The sequence below is a fragment of the Dreissena polymorpha genome, chromosome 14 (genome assembly GCF_020536995.1).
Source record: "Dreissena polymorpha isolate Duluth1 chromosome 14, UMN_Dpol_1.0, whole genome shotgun sequence".
NCBI classification, from domain to species: domain Eukaryota; kingdom Metazoa; phylum Mollusca; class Bivalvia; order Myida; family Dreissenidae; genus Dreissena; species Dreissena polymorpha.
The window spans coordinates 47,587,358-47,606,996 of record NC_068368.1 but is presented as its reverse complement, the minus strand read 5'-3'; the positions used below and the strand labels follow the sequence as shown (position 1 = coordinate 47,606,996).

General features: G+C 36.1%; 1 protein-coding gene across 2 annotated transcripts; it reads left to right on the top strand.

Moving 5' to 3' along the window:
* The first annotated feature begins 1,103 nt into the window (after window positions 1-1,103).
* LOC127858547 (epimerase family protein SDR39U1-like) lies at window positions 1,104-18,775 on the top strand. 2 transcript variants are annotated; one of them, XM_052395761.1, is made up of 6 exons: window positions 1,104-1,233; window positions 13,487-13,593; window positions 14,482-14,567; window positions 15,374-15,495; window positions 17,853-17,996; window positions 18,210-18,775. In XM_052395761.1, the coding sequence occupies exons 1-6, from the start codon at window positions 1,218-1,220 to the stop codon at window positions 18,635-18,637; spliced, it is 903 nt and encodes a 300-aa protein (XP_052251721.1). In that variant the 5' UTR covers window positions 1,104-1,217; the 3' UTR covers window positions 18,638-18,775. The 2 variants fall into 2 exon arrangements, with proteins under 2 accessions (XP_052251721.1, XP_052251722.1); XM_052395762.1 differs by lacking the exon at window positions 1,104-1,233 and adding an exon at window positions 1,514-1,533.
* The last annotated feature ends 864 nt before the right edge of the window (window positions 18,776-19,639 follow it).

Sequence of the window (19,639 nt, the reverse complement as noted above, 5' to 3'; positions counted from 1 at the left end):
AGAGTTTATATACAGTTCATCACCGGAGTTCGCAGAAGGGGTTGCGATCTTTTCATTGAAGGAAAAAATTGGAAACTATGCTATTTTTGTCTGATGGAGTAAATAGTTCGTTTAGTCGCTTTGTCGATATATCAATACATGTATTTTAGGCACAGCTGTTGCCTTGGTCGTGTACAGTTGGCGTAAACAAGCCGTCGTTTCAGCAACAGAATTGTTACCCAACTTTAATGCATCACATTCCAATCCGCAAGGTATCAAGGTCAGTTTGCGGTCAGTTGCAGAAATCTTTATATAAACGCCGTCTCGTAAACTTTGTGCACTTGAAGTCTGTTTTGATCAGAAAGATACTAAATAAAGATATTCGGCGATATTATTGTGGTATGTCAATCATCGATTTTTAATGTTTTCAACATTTGCATGATAAGACCAATTTTGATAAAATTAATTAGAAATATTTATCCATTTAGACCAGTTTATTAAGCATGAGCACAATAATTCACTATACTATAATTATTCAATTAAATCAGATTCGAGTATTGCCGGCTGACCTATATGCACTCGTTTATTTTCATGTTTCTTGTGTTTTTCTATTCTGTAAATACAGATATCTGAGTAATAATATCACTTAAAGCAAAATAAGCCACGAAATCTGGCGCAACACCCCGTAATTGATTTGCTTGTGATGTAGCTAAGAACTGCGCAGAAAAAAGGCATCCGCTACTTTTTATCTCATAGAGATAACTTTTGATCGTTCATAAACATCGACCACAATCAACGCCGTATATCTTTTTTAAAGATATTTCTTGTTAACCATAAGTTGTGCGTCTTGCCAAATTCGAAAAATGTGGATACGTTGTAACTTTTTTTTTTGGGGGGGGGGGGGGCGTTTTGTTGTAAGACGTTTTACAAAGAGCCGTTTAAATTGGAGCCGTATTACTTTACTACGTCACATAACGGAATGATACAAATAATCGATTAAATATCAAATTAATACTTAACTGTAATCATAATTAATAATTATTTATTGTATCAGCACCATTATCGCATTTTTTTCAATCTATTTCATAGTTGATTTCATTTTTTCGGTGATAATGCCAAAGACCTATAGAATGTATTTTATAGGTCTTTGATAATGCTTGATTAAAAATTTAGAATGTATACTGTACTTACTTAAAAGATTAACATTATATAAGTGACGGACTCAGCTAGTATCAGATATGAGTGTTTTAATAGGTATTGCTTTGATATTGCTTTAAAAGTACAACATGGCTTGATAATTTAGCCGTATTAAATTGGTGATATTATTTTATTGTAGTTAACCCATTAGTTTTTACTAAGAAATTTCGAACCATACTGAATAGGTCACAATAGATCCGTTTTTTTGCGCTTGTATGGGTTTAGGTCTGGTCTTTGCCGGCAACAGACGCGAAACACATTTTTGTACAAAATATAGTGAAATTTATAATGGTCATTCATTAGTTTACTGGTTAGTTTGGAAGTCATGAGGGAAGGGTGACCCCTATTTATTTCGAGGTCAAGGCAAGATACATGGGATTTTAAAGGGCCTTCTTCTCAGATTTAAAGTATCATGTACTGCATTTTGTGTGGTGTGTTGTCAGGTGTCCAGTCGTTACACCCCCTGGACGTTACACCCCTGGTCTTTACACCCTCTAAGCCTGGACGTTACACCTACCAAGATATTGATTAGATTAGAAAGGTGTAACTAACTTATGAACCACTAATTGGATTAGTCATGTAAGATGACACTGATGAGATTAATGTTTGCTCAAATTATTTAATTGAGCAGCCATCATCCAAACATTAATTTTTATTCCACCAGAATGACTGTAATAATATGTATCTAAATCATAAATATTTTTTTTCAAGGATATACAGAAAGAAAAAACTTGAAGAAATAAAAATAATGATAAATAAAATAAATATTTAGGATAAACAAAACACAATCTTAATTCATATACATTTATTTTTATTTCACCATAATGTAATAATATGCATCTAAATCATAAATATTTTTTTCAAGAATAAACAGACAGAAAAAAACTTTGAAAACAAAATAATGATAAATACAATAATAATTTAGAATAAACAAAACACAATCTTAATTTATATACATTTATTTTTATTTCACCATAATGTTATAATATGCATCTAAATCATAAATGCTTTTTTCAAGAATATACAGACAGAAAAAACTTTGAAAATTAAATAAAAATTTCCTTTAATTTTAGGGATTTATTATTACACTTTGATAATTAACAAATTATTTGAAAAGATCACACCAGAAATTGTTATTTCCTAATTAAAACTGCACATCAATGAGACAGACAAACAAACAATAAAAAAACTTGGACAGACCCCCCATTTGACACACATTAAAGCAGGAACATCATTAATCAAGTGAAGTGTCCCCATGGTAGGTGTGATCACACCTTAGTAACCTAATCAATTATGTTTACATCTTGGGAGGTGTAATGTCCAGGCTTAGAGGGTGTAAAGACTAGGGGTGTAACGTCCAGGGTGTGTAACGACTGTAAATCTGTTGTCATTGTTCTAGAGGCACATTTAAATAAATCTGGAGTAAACTTGGTCAGAATGTTTATCTTAACTAAATCTAGGCCAAGCTGGGTCAAGTGTGGATCACAAAACAAGGTCACTAGGTCAAATCTGAGAAGAAACCTTTTTATCACTGCTTAGGCCAAAATAAAAACTTCATTTGAATAAAACTTTGTAAGAATGTTTATTGTGACAATATTCAGGCAATGTTGAAATCTTAGACATGGCCAATAGGTTTGCAGCAGGAAATATTTCTTGGATATATAGCTGTGTCCATGATGGATGGATTTTTAAATAACTTGCCATAAGTTAGATCTAAGGTTAAGTTTGCAAATTCATGTCAGAAGTCAAATTCAGGAAAAGTTCAACAAGTAATCATCATTTGACAGTTTTTACCATTAAGGTCAACATTTTCAAGGTCAATCGTCTGGTTTATGCTTTTTCAACAGTATTGATGGATTTCCAAATAATTTGCCATAAGTGATCATGCTCATGAGACAGATTGTAGCAGGCAAGAAACAGGTCCCTTGGTCCAAGGTCAAGGTCACAATTCAAAGTGAAATGTTAAATTAAGGCAAGGTGTGTGTGAGAATTTATATATTAGTAGCATTAGTTTTTGAAGCGTGAAGGGATTGAATTAGTTACAAGCTTAACAAGATGTGAGTATAGGGCGTGAACCTGGACCTTAGGTCCAAGGTTAAGGTCACAATTTAAGTCTAAAGGTCAAATTTAGGACATATGCACCTGACACCATGTCTGGAGCCTAAATTTTCTGGCATGGAAATGGAAGAATTATTAAGTTACTTAGCAAAGTGATTATCATGAATAGAAAGTAGTGTAACATGCAAGGATAAGAACCCTAGGTTTGAGATCAAGGTCATTAATGAAGGTCATTTTGAAAACATTGAAGTAAGTACAAGATTTTGAAATAACTGTGCAGTACATGTATTGACAAGCTTACTGAGTGGCAAACACTATATAAAAGTCCTTAAGTGGAAGGTCTTTGCAAAATGCAAATTAGGTTTAATACTGACATGCATATGATAGTGAATTTTCTTTCTTGCTCACCTGACCACAACATGCTCATGGTGAGCCATTGGGATGCAGTGATTTCAAGTGTCACTGTGCAGAGTGTTGGTACATCAGTCAAATTTATCTTCAAAAACATTTTCTGAGCCACTAGGCAGAAAATGATGAAACTGCAAAGAATTTTTCCTTTGGTTTTCCTCCATGAAATCTTTTGATTTCTTATGGTCTGTTAGTCAATTATTTTGAGGGGCCCAGACAAGGATTTAAAAAATCTTCTTTTAAGAAAGCTTAAGACCATAAACTTTAATATTTATGCCCCCCCTTCGAAGAAGAGGGGGTATATTGTTTTGCTCATGTCAGTCAGTAGGTAGGTTGGTCCATCCGTTCGTCCACCAGAGGGTTTCCAGATGATAACTCAAGAACGCTTAGGCCTAGGATCATAAAACTTCATAGGTAGATTGATCATGACTGGCAGATGACCCCTATTGGTTTTCAGGTCACTAGGTCAAAGGTCAAGGTCACAGTGCAGGGGGTTTTCAGCACTGTCTGCGCCTCCGGAAAACGGAGACATTCCCAACGCAAACGAACCCGATCCCAAACCGAAATTATATTTAAAAAAATCCCAATTTCCAACAACAAAAAAAAAAATTATTATTATTATTTTCTTTTTTTTTTAAAGATTGAAGTGTCTTATAACTTGTGTGACTAACCAGTGTTTGTTTTGGTAAAAAAATACCTGCTATAAGGTTTTGACTGTACAGTTATTATCTCAGAGTGTAACTGTAACTGAAAAACAAAACTGAAGTACTTGAATAAACGTTGAACATGCCCAATATTGCATCTGTTTATATAAAGAAGGCAAAATAACAAATAAAAACAAATTGATTTATAAAACCACTGAATTATTTAAGCATGATTAATTCACAATTGAGTGACTCAGAATAGTAAAATGGTTTCCAGATGATAACTCAAGAATGCTTACGCCTAGGATCATGAAACTTCATAGGTACATTGATCATGACTGGCAGATGACCCCTATTGATTTTCAGGACACTAGGTCAAAGGTCAAGGTCACAGTGACATGAAACAGTAAAATGGTTTGCGAATGATAACTCAAGAATGCTTACGCCTAGGATCATGAAACTTCATAGGAACATTGATCATGACTGGCAGATGACCTCTATTGATTTTCAGGTCACTAGGTCAAGGTCACAGTGATTTGAACCGTAAAATGGTTTCCAGATGATAACTCAAGAATGCTTACGCCTAGGGTCATGAGACTTCATAGGTACATTGATAATGACTGGCAGATGACCCCTATTGATTTTTAGGTCACTAGGTCAAAGGTCAAGGTCACAGTGACTTGAAATAGTTAAATTGTTTCCGGATGATAACTCAAGAATGCTTACGCCTAGGATCATGAAACTTCATAGGTACATTGATCATGACTGAGAGATGACCCCTATAAATTTTTAGGTCACTAAGTCAAAGGTCAAGGTCACAGTGACTCAAAACAGTAAAATGGTTTACTGATGATAACTCAAGAATAATTAGGCCTAGGATCATGAACCTTTATAGGTACATTGATCATCACTGGCAGATGACCCCTATTGATTTTCAGGTCACTAGGTCAAAGGTCAAGGGCGCAGTGATAAAAACCATATTCACATAATGGCTGCCACTACAACTGACAGCCCATATTTATAATGTAGCATCCTATTGTGGTCCTCAACAAATTTTGTTCATACGATGCCCCTGGGGTCAGAACTGGGCCTGGCCCGGGGGTATCCAGTTTAATGTCTTCTTTTCTGAAACATCAAAGCCGATTACTTTCATATTTGGAATGTAGTTTCATTAAGATGTCCATTGAAAGTTGATATACTTGCATGTTCAAATTATGCCCCAGAGGTTGTTCAAATTATGTTGCTGAGGTCAAAATTTGCCTTGCTAGGAGGTCAACAGTTTTACATAGACTTAAATTTGGAATACCTTGAAAATCTCATTTAGTGCTTTTATTTTTGGCATATAGCAACATCGAGAGTTCCTCAATTTTTAACAAATGTTCAAATAATGTACCTTGGCCTTGTGTCAAAGCAGACAACGCCCCTGGGGCGACATATTTAATTATGAAATAATATAGCAAACAACTTAAAATAAAATCTCTGCAACAAAAAGGCAGAGAGCTTTTTTATTAGCTCACCTGAGCAATCAGGTTTTTTTGTGACCGGTCTTTGTCCGTCTTCCGTCCGTCGTCCACATTTGGTTTGTAAACACTCTAGAGGCCACATTTTATGTCCAATCTTCATGAAACTTCGTCAGAAGATTTGTCCCAATGATATCTCGATCAAGTTCGAAACTGGGTCATGCTGGGTCAAAAACTAGGTCACTAGGTCAAAAAAAGGAAAAACCTTGTAAACACTGTAAGTCACATTTCATGCCCAATCTTCATGTAACTTTGTCAAAATGTTTGCCTAAATAATATGTTGGTCGAGTTTAAAAGTAGTTCCGGTCCGTTGAAAAACATGGCCGCCAGTGGGCAGGGCAGATTTCCTTATTTGGCTATATAGAAACCTTGTAAACACTCTAGAAGTCACAATTTTTGCCCAATTATCATGAAAGTTGGTCAAAACATTGGTTTTATTGATATCTCGGACGAGTTCGAAATTGATCCAGATCGGTGAAAAAACATGGCTGCCAGTGGGCGGGGCATTTTTCTCTATATGTATATGAAAACATGTAAACACTCTAGAAGTCACATTTTTGGCCCAATTTTTATGAAATTTGGTCAGAACATTTGTTTCCTTGATATGAGAGTTGAGTTTAAAAATGGTTCAGGTCAGTTGAATAACATGGGATTGGCTGCCAGGGGGGGCAGTTTTCTTATTTGGCTATAAAGAAACCTTGTAAACACTCTAGAAGTCACAATTTTTGCATGATGATCATGAAAGTTGGTCAAAATATTGCTTTTATCGATATCTCGGATGGGTTCGAAAATGGTCCAGATCGGTGAAAAAACATGGCCGCCATTTGTGTTCTTGATATGAGAGTTGAGTTCGAAAATGGTTCCGGTCAGTTGAATAACATGGCTGCCGGGGGGAGTTTTCCTTATTTTGCTACATAGAAACCTTGGTAACACTCTAGAAGTCACAATTTTTGCCCAATCATCATGAAAGTTGGTCAAAGCATTGGTTTTATTGATATCTCGGACAAGTTCGAAAATGGTCCAAAAATCGGTGAAAAAACATGGCCGCCAGTGGGTGGGGCATTTTTCTCTATATGTATACATGTATAGTGAAAACATGTGAACACTCTAGAAGTCACATTTTTGGCCCAATTTTCATGAAATTTGGCCAGAACATTTGTTTCCTTGATATGAGAGTTGAGTTTGAAAATGGTTCCGGTCAGTTGAATAACATGGCTGCCGGGGGGGGCAGTTTTCTTATATTTATATAGGAAAAAAAGCTTGTGAACACTAGAAATCACATTTTTTGCTCAATCATCATGAAACTTAGTACAAAGATTGGTTTTATATATATCACATAATTAATGCCATAATTATTGCCCTTAGATTGTCCAATTTTTCATTATATTATACAAATTCCTTGTAAACACTCGAGAGGTCACAATTTTGTTTCAGATTTTATAAATCTTGGTCATAATATTCATTTTTGTAAGCAAAGTTTGATGTTTGGTAAGGGGGATCAACTCAAAATATAGGTCACCAGGTCAAATCTTACAAGACAAAAACACTTCATATGCCAGAGTTTTGGTTCAATAATGATGAAACTTGACCAGGATGTTTGTCTGGACAATATCTAGGTCAAGTTTGACGTTTGGTAAAGATTGAATGAACCGACTCCTCTCAGGTGAGCGAACTAGGGCCATATTGGCCCTCTTGTTTAGGATGTTACATCATTGGCGTCACTCTGCAGAGCGGCGACTAGTATGTAATGCATTTTTTTTGCTTATGGGAGGAGAAGTTATTTTATGGATCAATGTATATATTTTTAGCTCACCTTATTGCTCAGGTGAGCTTTTCTGACCGTTCTTTGTCCGTCGTCCGTCCGTCTGTTAACACTTGCTCGTAAACGCTCAAGAGGCCACATTTCTTGTCCCATCTTCATGAAACTAGGTCAGAAGCTTTGCCCCAATAAAATCTCGGCTGAGTTCAAAACTGGGTTGTGCCGGGTCAAAAACTAGGTCAAAAAAAGAAAAACCTTGTAAACACTGTAGAAGTCACATTTTATGTTCAATCTTCATGTAACTTTGTCAAAATGTTTGTCTTAATGATATCTTTATTGAGTTTAAAAGTGGTTCCGGTCTGTTGAAAAACATTGCCGCCAGTGTTCGGGGCAGTTGTCCTTATTTGGCTTTAGAGAAACCTTGTAAACACTGTAGAAGTCACAATTTTTGCCCAATCATCATGAAAGGTGGTCAAATCATTGATTGAATTAATATCTCGGACGAGTTCGAAAATGGTCCAGATCGGTGAAAAAACATGGCCGCCAGTGGGCGGGGCATTTTTCTCTATATGTATATAGTGGCAGTTTTCCTTATTTTGCTATATAGAAACCTTGTAAAAACTCTCTAGAAGTCACAATTTTTGCCCAATCATCAAGAAAGTTGGTCAAAACATTGGTTTTATTGATATCTCGGACGAGTTCGAAAATGGTCCAGATCGGTGAAAAAACATGGCCGCCAGTGGGTGGGGCATTTTTCTTTTTATGTATATAGTGGCAGTTTTCCCTATTTGCTATAGAGAAACCTTGTAAACACTCTAGAAGTCACAATTTTTGCCCAATCATCATGAAAGTTGGTCAAAACATTGGTTTTATGGATATCTTGGATGAGTTTGACACAGGTTCGGATTGGGGAAAAAACATGGTTGGAAGTGGGCTGGGCATTTTTATAATGTTTTTGCCCTGTCTGTTGGTTGGTCTGTTGGTTGGTTGGTTGGTTGGTTGATTGGTTTGCGCCAACTTTAACATTTGCAATAACTTTTGCAATATTGAAGATAGCAACTTGATATTTGGCATGCATATGTATCTCATGGAGCTGCACATTTTGAGTGGTGAAAGGTCAAGGTCAAGGTCATCCTTCAAGGTCAAAGGTCAAATATATGGGTCAAAATTGCTCATTTAATGTACACTTTTGCAGTATTTCAATATTCAAGATAGCAACTTGATATTTGGCATGCATGTGTATCTCATGGAGCTGCACATTTTGAGTGGTGAAAGGTCAAGGTCAAGGTCATCCTTTAAGGTCAGATGTCAAATGTATGTGGCCAAAATCGCTCATTTTATAAGTACTTTTGCAATATTGAAGATAGCAACTTGATATTTGGCATGCATGTGTATCTCATGGAGCTGCACATTTTGAGTGGTGAAAGGTCAAGGTCAAGGTCATCCTTCAAGGTCAAATATATGGGTCAAAATTGCTCATGTAATGTCACTTCTGCAATATTGAAGCTAGCAATTTTATATTTGAAATGCATGTGTATCTCATGGAGCTGCACATTTTGAGTGGTGAAGGGTCAAGGTCAAGGTCATCCTTCAAGGTCAAACATCATATAGGGGTCAAGGTCATCCTTCATGGTCAAACATCATATAGGGGGACATTGTGTTTCACAAACACATCTTGTTCTCTCTATGTATATAGTGACAACGTTAACACTCTAGAAGTCACATTTTTGGCCCAATTTTCATGAATTTGGTCAGAACATTTGTTTCTTTGATACAAAGGTTGAGTTTAAAAATGGTTTTGGTCAAACCTTGTGATGGAACACTATGGAAGTCATATTTTTATGCCCCCCTTCGAAGAAGAGGGGTATATTGTTTTGCTCATGTCGGTCCGTATGTCTGTCCACCAGATGGTTTCCGAATGATAAGTCAAGAACGCTTAGGCCTAGGATCATGAAACTTCATAGGTACATTGATCATGACTGGCAGATGACCCCTATTGATTTTGAGGTCACTAGGTCAAGGTCACAGTGGCCCGAAATATTAAAATGGTTTCCGGATGATAACTCAAGAACGCTTACGCCTAAGATCATGAAACTTCATAGGTACATTGAGGTGACCCAAAATAGTAAAATTGTTTTACTTAGAACACTTATGCCTAGGATGATGAAACTTCATAGGTACATTGATCATGACTCACAGATGACCCCTATTGATTTTGTCAGGAACGCTTATGCCTAGGATGATGAAACTTCATAGGTAATTATATATTGATGAAAACTTGTATAAATTGTCTACATTGATGTGTCAAGTCCATTTAGAGAAGAAATTGTTTGCATTTGATTATCTGATAGTCTATATTAAAAATCAGGCACCAGTTTTGTCCACAGGGACATAATTTGGTACTTGACTAATAAACTAGTACAAGATAAGTATTGATGCAAAGCATCAAAGGGCATCGGGAATTTCAGTGTAAAAGGCACTCAATGAAGTTTCATGGAACAATTTTTTTTTCTACTGTAAATATTAATATAAATATTAATATAATTATTGGTCGATTATTTTAAACAAAAAAGAAAAAGATACTGGTATAACCATTAAATATAATTTTGTGTTATAACAACCAAACAAGGGCTGTTTGTAAAACATGCATGCCCCCCATATGGGCTGTCCGTTGTACCGGCAGCCATTGTGTGAATACGACTTTTGTCACTGTGACCTTGACCTTTGACCTAGTGACCAGAAAATCTATAGGGGTCATCTGCAAGTCACGATCAATGTACCTATGAAGTGTCATGATCCTAGGCAAAAACATTCTTGAGTTATCATCCGAAAATCATTTTACTATTTCGGGTCACCGTGACCTTGACCTTTTACCTTGTGACCTCAAAATCAATAGGGGTCATCTGCGAGTCATGATCAATCTACCTATGAAGTTTCATGATCCTAGGCATATGCGTTCTTGAGTTATCATCCGAAAATCATTTTACTATTTCGGGTCACCTTGACCTTTGACCAAGTGACCTGAAAATCAATAGGGGTCATCTGTGAGTCATGATCAATCTACCTATAAAGTTTCATGATCCTAGGCATATGCGTTCTTGAATTATCATCCGAAAACCATTTTACTATTTCGGGTCACCGTGACCTTGACCTTTGACCTAGTGACCTCAAAATCAATAGGGGTCATCTGCGAGTCATGATCAATCTACCCATGAAGTTTCATGATCCTAGGCGTATGCGTTCTTGAGTAATCATCCGGAAACCATTTTACTATTTCGGGTCACGGTGACCTTGACCTTTGACCTAGTGACCTCAAAATCAATAGGGGTCATCTGCGAGTCATGATCAATCTACCCATGAAGTTTCATGATCCTAGGCGTATGCGTTCTTGAGTTATCATCCGGAAACCATTTTACTATTTCGGGTCACCGTGACCTTGACCTAGTGACCTCAAAATCAATAGGGGTCATCTGCAAGTCATGATCAATGTACCTATGAAGTTTCATGATCCTAGGCCCAAGCGTTCTTGAGTTATCGTCTGACAACCACCTGGTGGACGGACGGACCGACCGACCGACCTACCGACATGAGCAAAGCAATATACCCCCTCTTCTTCGAAGGGGGGCATAATAACCGTTATTTATGATGTTGTGTTATAACTCCCAAATAACCATTATCTATGATTTTGTGTTGTAACCCCCAAATATTTCATAGTTCATTTTATTTACATTGGTTTCCTTTTTTTTAACTGGCATCCGTGTGCAGTTTTCATTAATTGAACAGAACTGTGTAGGTTTTAAAAAGTTTGCTTCATCTTGTAAGCGTAATTTCATACTTTTCTCAACTTCAAGGGGAGATGATTCTGAACTTATTCTTACGTTGCTCATTTACGATAGGAGTTGAGTACTCATTGATATAAAAACACTGTAAAAGTTTGAAAATAAATTGAATGAAAACTGTAAATTGCATAAAGAAGCTGCATTTAACAATACTTTGAAATTCAGTAAAAGATCATAATAGATTTATTGCTCCGATATTCATCTTTTTCAATAGGGTTCGAGTAATACTGATATAAAAACACTTGACAGGTTTGGAAAGATTCAGACGAAAGTTGTGAAATCTTTTAAACAAGTGGAAATTTTGTCAAATTTAATAAGAAAAAAACTCTGGACTTATTGTCCCGATGTTTCTCATTTTAATTGAGGTAAAAATGCTCATTGATATGAAGACACTCTAAGTTTTGAAAGAATCTGATGAAAAATGTTGACATAATCACCTAACCAAGCAGTCTTTCACTTTTATTTTTAAATTCAAAGAGACATCATTCTGGACTTATGGTCCGATATTGCTCATATAGAGTTTGGGTTGGGTCCTCATTGATAAAAAAATCTGTGCAAGTTTGGGAACAATCGGATGAAAATTTGGACATCGAACAACGATTTCAAAATTTCTCAAATTCTAAGGAAGATAACTATGGACATAATGGTAGGATAATGCTATAGGGCCCATACCACCTGGATAATAATACGTGTCGCGCTTCGCGCTCTATATGTGGTTCTTAAAAAAAACTCCGAGGAGTTCTTGACTCTAGGGAAACGGGTTGCTGGGACACAGCTCCTCCTTGATAAGCGACTGCTTCCTTTATCGCAACTCATTGTTACAATCAATAATACACGTCGCGCTTCACGCTCTATATGTGGTACGGATAGTACTTAGGGCCTATGATAGACAACCATAAAAATACATGGATAATAGATGTGTTGTTTGCATTTATTTGTTAACATAAAAACACGTGTATTTTTTATAAGATATTAAAGTGATGTAAGAAATTTTAATTAGCGTTGTCACCACGCAGCATCCATTAATTTTAATAAAAATGTCTAATTGTAGTAAAATGGATTTTAAAATGTCTACATAAAATAAAGCTTTATCATATTTATTAACCTGACTGAAAACAAATTGTCAGCCGCCGAACTGTTCCTTTGTGCCGGAACCCGGGATTTGTACCGGTGGCCTTTAGATGATTGTTGCGTAAACAACTTCAGTCTAATGCTCTCCCAACTGAGCTATTCCGGCTGACATCATTTATGTACTGCTATTTGGTGAAGTTGTGTATAGCGATCGTTATTATATGCCTATTAATAAACTAATACATTGTACGTTTTCGTACCACTACACCTTTCAATAAACTTGCTTGCGCAATAGGTCGTCAAATATCGTACTACATTGATTCTCCACTAAGTAAGCAAATTAGAAAAACCACAAAATAAATATATTTTGATTATGTTTTGTTTTTATACAAAACCAGAAAGTTTCGCGTATTTGCCCAGTCCCTGTGATCTTTCCCCTGTGATCAGTTGTGGATCAGTTATTAATTAAAACAATTAGCTTTGCATTATTGGCAATAAATGTGGTAATAAATGTAATAGGCACAAATGCAGTACTTATTTACACTAATTTACACAAAAAATCACCACTATGCAAGATATTCTTAAAACAACAAGAGGGCCAAGATGGCCCTAGTTCGCTCACCTGAGAAGAGTGTGTTCATTGAATTATTGTAAAACATGCATGCCTGCATATGGTCAGTTGTAATGGCAGCCATTGTGTGGATATGAATATATTAGTCATTGTGACTTTGATTTTTGACCTTGGTTTCTTGAGTTGTCATCTGGACACCATTTTACAGTGTTGAGTCATTGTTATTAAGACGTTTGACCAAGTGACTCAGACATTATGTTGGTCATCTGCCAGTCATGATCTATGTAACTATGAAGATCATGAATCTAGGCGTAAGCATTGTCTGTAAATATCAAGAAACAATTTTATTGTTTTGAGTCACTGTGATGTTGATCTTTGATGTAGTGATTTATATATATAACCAAACTGCCTTTAATCATTAAATGTTTGCAATATTTTAGGTGGTGGAACAGGATTCGTAGGCAGGCATCTGTCAAAAATGCTGAGAGAAAAAGGGCACAGAGTTATTGTTGTTTCTCGCACAGCAGGAAAGGAAAAACTAACATGGGTATTAAACAATTAATTAATATTTTAATATGGTTTTTAAAATGTTTCAACCTTTAAAGATTTTTCTAAAGTGACCAAGTGGGCCCTGTCTTACAAAAAATTATAGTTAACAAAAAAAGACAATAACCATTCATTTGTAATTAATTTTATTTGATTTTTAATTAATCAAACAAAGCTAAGGCTAAAAGGGAAATACTTGAATCACTGAAATAAACTTAAAATTTAATTATAAGGTTGGTGCTTAGCATTGATACTTCTTAAATAATTGAATCATGACTAAAATTTCTCTTGGATAGGTGTGTAAACAGTATACATGTGTGTATTTTTTATTAGAAAATGTATGTATAAAAATTGTATAAGATACTAATTTTTATGCCCCTCATCGAAGAAGAAGGGGTTTATTGTTTTGCTGGATGTCGGTCGGTCTGTCTGTCGGTAGACCAGTCTGTCTGTCGGTAGACCAGTCTGTCTGTCTGTAGACCAGTTTGTTTCCGATCCATTACATGTCAGCGAATTGACAGATTGGCTTGATACCTCACATGTGCATTGGCCTTGGACAGTAGATGATCCCTATTGAAATTGGGATCTCTTGGTCAAAGGTCAAGGTCACTATCACACTAATTGTGAAAATCGTTTCTGATCAATAACTCGTTAACCAAATGACCGAATGGCTTGATACTTCACATGTGCATTGGCCATGGACAGTAGATGACCCCTATTGAAATTGGGGTCGCTAGTTTGCCCTGTTTGGTGGGGCATATGTCTCTGATACAAAAGACTTGTTAAATAATTATTATCACTGTAAAATTATTGCTTATTTGCTTCAAAACGTAGCAACATATATTAAGATCTTGACCTGCATTACAAATAATATGTGAGCATTATTAAGGATGATGTGAAGAAAAACGGACTTCCATCTGGATGTACTGCTGTGGTGAACCTTGCAGGACGTCTCATACTTGAGCCATTCAAACGGTAACATCATAATACTAGAACCTTTCAAACCGTAACAGCATAATACTGGAGCCTTTCAAGCAGTAACATCATAACATGAGAGCCTTTCAAACAGTAACATCATAATACGAGAGCCTTTCAAGCAGTAACATCATAACACGAGAGCCTTTCAAGCAGTAACATCATAACATGAGAGCCTTTCAAACGGTAACATCATAACACGAGAGCCTTTCAAACCGTAACAGCATAATACTGGAGCCTTTCAAGCAGTAACATCATAGCACGAGAGCCTTTCAAACAGTAACATCATAATAAGAGAGCCTTTCAAGCAGTAACATCATAACACGAGAGCAAGTAACATCATAACACGAGAGTACTTCAGCCATTCAAACGGTAACATCATAACACGAAAGTACTTCAGCCATTCAAACGGTAACATCATAACACGAGAGCCTTTCAAACAGTAACATCATAACACAAGAGCCTTTCAAACTGTAACATCATAACACGAGAGCCTTTCATACGGTAACATCATAACACAAGAGCCTTTCAAACGGTAACATCATAACACAAGAGCCTTTCAAACAGTAACATCATAATCTCTGCAATTCTATGCCTTTCTCAACAACTTCTTATGCTGCATAAAAACTTAATGAATTAAATTATTTCAGTTAAGTCTTTCATATATAATTGCTTTCATACCTGTTGTGGTATCCAAGAAATGCACTTTAAAAATTGAAAAATTAATTTTTGGTACGAAAAATTAAAGCCCTATACTTAAAAATGCTGTTTTATTGTCTAATCAATTTGGTTATGGTTTATTTCAGTCTCGATGAAAAGTATTTGAAAGAACTCCATGACAGCAGAATAGACACATCCAAGCTATTAGTTAGTGCTATCACTTCTGCAAATGTGCCACCAAAAGTGTTTGTTACTATATCTGGTGTAGGTAGGTATCATAACTCATATTTGAAGTTACAAACCAAGGAATTATGGGATTTAAGTTTGATAAATGTTTGACATTAGAAGTCAACTGTTGCTTACCACTAAGATGTGCAAGTTAATTTCATGGTGCAAATTTGTCACTAAAAGATTAGCTCAATTCACTCTTGTAGCGTGTGCTGCTGGGTTTGAGTCTTGGACTGGCTGCCTAATTTACTTTCTCTGTGACATTTACTCCTAAAATAGAGCCATGTCTTTATCTTGGGTATACTGTACAAGGGCCATAGTCATAACACCCTCAATCCCCGCATCAGCACATATTTGCGTCATTTTGGTGTCTGAAATCTGCCCACATCGCCCTAGTCAAAGTTCCTATACCCGGCCCCCCACCCCCCCCCCCAAAACCCCCCCCAAAAAAACGACCTGACCCTGTATTCGAAGAGGACGTCATATTTGAGAGTAGGTGTTTGTCAAGGCATAAACATCGTCACATTAGGGTAGTTGTATGGCTGCCCTGTAAACTCAGTTGTGAGTGCCCTCGTCCTGATAGCAAGGCTCCTGGTTGGAGGAGGAACTCATTTTCAAATGGATTTTTTTACCAAAGTAAAAACTTGGTCCTGGAAAGAAGTTGGGGTCAATTTGGCTCAGTTTGCTGAGAACCTCCTTGATAGTGGGAAGGGGCTATGAGTACCAGATGGCAGCACAATTTCTTCGTTTTGACAGAAAGAAATGCAAACAGTATACACTTATTTTATGGATGCGTGGTGAACAGTTAAAACTGTTTCCCAAGGTATCAGGGATGACTTTGGTACTGTCGGCCTCGGGCAACAGTTCCAAATGTCAGCCCTGATACCGAGGGACAACAGTTTTGACTGTTCACCAAGCATCCATGAAATAAGTGTTTTATTACCTGATCAAATTTCCAACATAGAAATAACAGCAAACTAAATTTTTATTTAAACACAACAGTAATCGATAAAATAAATAATTTTGACTGTTTAACTGTAAAATGACGTCATTTTTTTGACGAAATGACGTCATTATTCCAGCGGGCAACAGTTCAAACTGTTGACCGGTCAACAGTTCGATATTCACCGGTAACAGTTTAAAACATTGCAAATTTCTTTTTCGACGAGGAAATAGCAAAAATTAATTAATTATCATTTATATAAGACATCAGGTAATAATACATGTTATGAGCACTTAGCATGTGTGGAGAAGGTCTTGTTTTTGTGTCGCTCTGTAAAGAAGGAAGCATTTAGCAGTTGCACTATCCATCTGTATGTCCTAAAGTCTGTATGAGAGTCAAGATGTCTGTCTAAAAATTCCTGTCTCTACCTTGCTTTGCCTGTCTTTGCCACATATCATATGGATGGCTGTAAAGAGGATTTTGCACAAATGCAAACTATCATAAGAAGACGTGTGGTCACCCATGTCCATACCTCAAAGGTCAGGGTCACACTTAGAGGTCAAAAGTCAAATTGGCCATAAAATACCTTGTCTAATGTCAAAGTCACACTGAAGAGGTCAAAAGCCGAAATTTGCTTTATAACATAAATGCTTGTTTTTGACATTAGCGTTAAGACCAACTTGGAATGTGGGGGGCACGACTAATCTTGTGAGAGTTAAATTTCTCACATTTACACCTTATTACAGTTACTAGTAATCATTAGCCAAACATGAAATAGTCATTATAGTGATTGATGTTATTTAAATTTCTCACATCTACACCTAATTACAGTTACTAGCAATCATTAGCCCAACATGAAAATAGTGATTGATGTTATTTAATTTTCTCACATCTACACCTAATAATAGTTACTAGCAATCATTAGCCCAACACGAAAATAGTGATTGATGTTATTTAATTTTCTCACATCTACACCTAATTACAGTTACTAGCAATCATTAGCCCAACATGAAAATAGTGATTGATGTTATTTAATTTTCTCACATCTACACCTAATTACAGTTACTAGCAATCATTAGCCCAACATGAAATAGTGATTGATGTTATTTAATTTTCTCACATCTACACCTAATAACAGTTACTAGCAATCATTAGCCAAACATGAAAATAGTGATTGATGTTATTTAATTTCTCACATCTACACCTAATTACAGTTACTAGCAATCATTAGCCCAACATGAAAATAGTGACTGATGTTATTTAAATGTTTCTTTACTTCTTGGGATTTTTCATTAAAACATGAAAATGCACTAAAATCTGCTTTCAGACTAAACTTTAAAAAGGGCTTGACTTGCCTGTTTATATCAGTTTAAAAAACAAATAAGAGACGTCTGTAAAATTAGCCCTTTGTCAATGTTCATGTGTTCTATAATAGTGCCTTTTCCTGTCCCCAGGCTACTACCCTCCCAGCCCCACTGCCACATACACAGAGGATGGAGTCAATGGTTCAGACTGGCTGGCAAAACTGGCCAAAGAATGGGAGGCGGCCGGAGTGCTACCAGAGCATGTGACCACACGCAGAGTCATTGTACGATCAGGTATGGTAAACAGATTTTGCTTAACACATGTATCTATGCTTGTAAGTTTGTTATTCAATAAATGTCACAATGTTATTCTTCAAATTGGCCTTTACATGTATATCAAATCCGTACAAAAATGTTGGTTCTAGTTTCTTGTTAAATTGAGTCTCATCAAACAAGATTGCTTATTTAAAATGTTAAAGTATAATGAAATTGTCATTTTCCCTGCAGGAGTTGTGTTGGGTGCAGATGGTGGGATGATAAAGACACTTTTACCGGTTCCTGCAGCTGTCTACCTCCCTATGCTGCAGCTGGGATCTGGAAAACAGTGGTTCCCTTGGATACACGTGAAGGACATTGCTGGAATCATAACTCATGCTATCGAAAAAGAACACATGAAAGGAGTGTTGAATGGGGTTGCTCCGCATGCAATAAATAACAAGGACTTTACTGAGGCATTTAACAAAGCGTTTAAGAAAATGAGTTACGGGCCGATGTTTGTGCCTGCGTTTACCCTGAATATGGTCTATGGATCTGAGATGGCCAAGATTGTGCTTGAAGGGCAGAAGGTCGTGCCAGAAAGGACATTAGAGGCGGGCTACGAGTATTTTTACCCTAGTATTAATGACTCTATGAAAGAAATCAGTGCAAAATTTTAAGTGTTTGAGTTTGGTATTTGTTAGAAGGTGTTTTTGTACACGAACAATTTATTTAACGTTGTATAGGCTTAAAGTCCTGTTAGATATTTGTTAAAACTTTGTTAATACATTGTATTGTGAATAAATACCAATAGGAAAGTATGTTAAAAACATTTAATTAAATAATGCATTGCATTATCTGCATAAAAATATAAGCAAGTCAAACCACAACTTGAGACACTTCTAAACTTTTTATTACACCCCCACAAGCAAAGTTTAGGGGGGTATATAAAGGCTTGCTACTTAACTTGAAAAGTCAGGGAAATTTGATTTTTATTCAAGGTCAGTGAAAAGTCAGGGAATTTAAAAAAATAGTCAGTGAAAAATGAAATTTCAGAAAAGTCAGGTCAGTGAAAAGTCTGGGAAAAATAGAATTTTTGGTCGATGCATACCGGAAAGTTATTTAGTGGCTATGGCAGTCTTCAGGTATCATTTGTTTAAGTAGATTAAACAGTATTTTTTTGTTGAAATGTTTTGACTATTCCTATGTACATAAAACATTAACATGTGTAAAGCATGTTCAACAATGAAAATCTTTGATCATTTTTTGTATCCTTGAAAGCTGAATGGCTTTGCAACCCTTGCCCCCAGTGCTGATTAATTCTATATTTTATGCTTTGCAGGATCATTAGAGATGACAACATGAAAGAGCTAAACTAACTTTGCTTATTTATTTCAGTTATCAAGAAGACCTGCCTCTGCTTCTAACTGCATGATTTTCATGTTTTAACCTACCATATATCACAGATCACAAATTGATTTTCTCTTCTAATTTCGGATGTATTACATAATGTACACATAGATAGACATATTACCAGCATGAGTGAACAGACATTATTTAATGATTGTTGGCTCAAACACCCTGAGTTTTCATCCTGGTTTGGCAAAAACTCTAAAAATAGAAATAAAGCACGTTGTCTTACATGTATACGTGGTGGTGGTTCCTTTAAGCTGTGAACATGG

Bases quoted from the DNA above. Each gene is read 5' to 3' on its own strand.
- LOC127858547 (XM_052395761.1), top strand. The intron at 15,496-17,852 runs GTAGGTATCATA...TCCTGTCCCCAG, and splicing joins TGTTACTATATCTGGTGTAG to GCTACTACCCTCCCAGCCCC. The intron at 17,997-18,209 runs GTATGGTAAACA...TTTTCCCTGCAG, and splicing joins CAGAGTCATTGTACGATCAG to GAGTTGTGTTGGGTGCAGAT.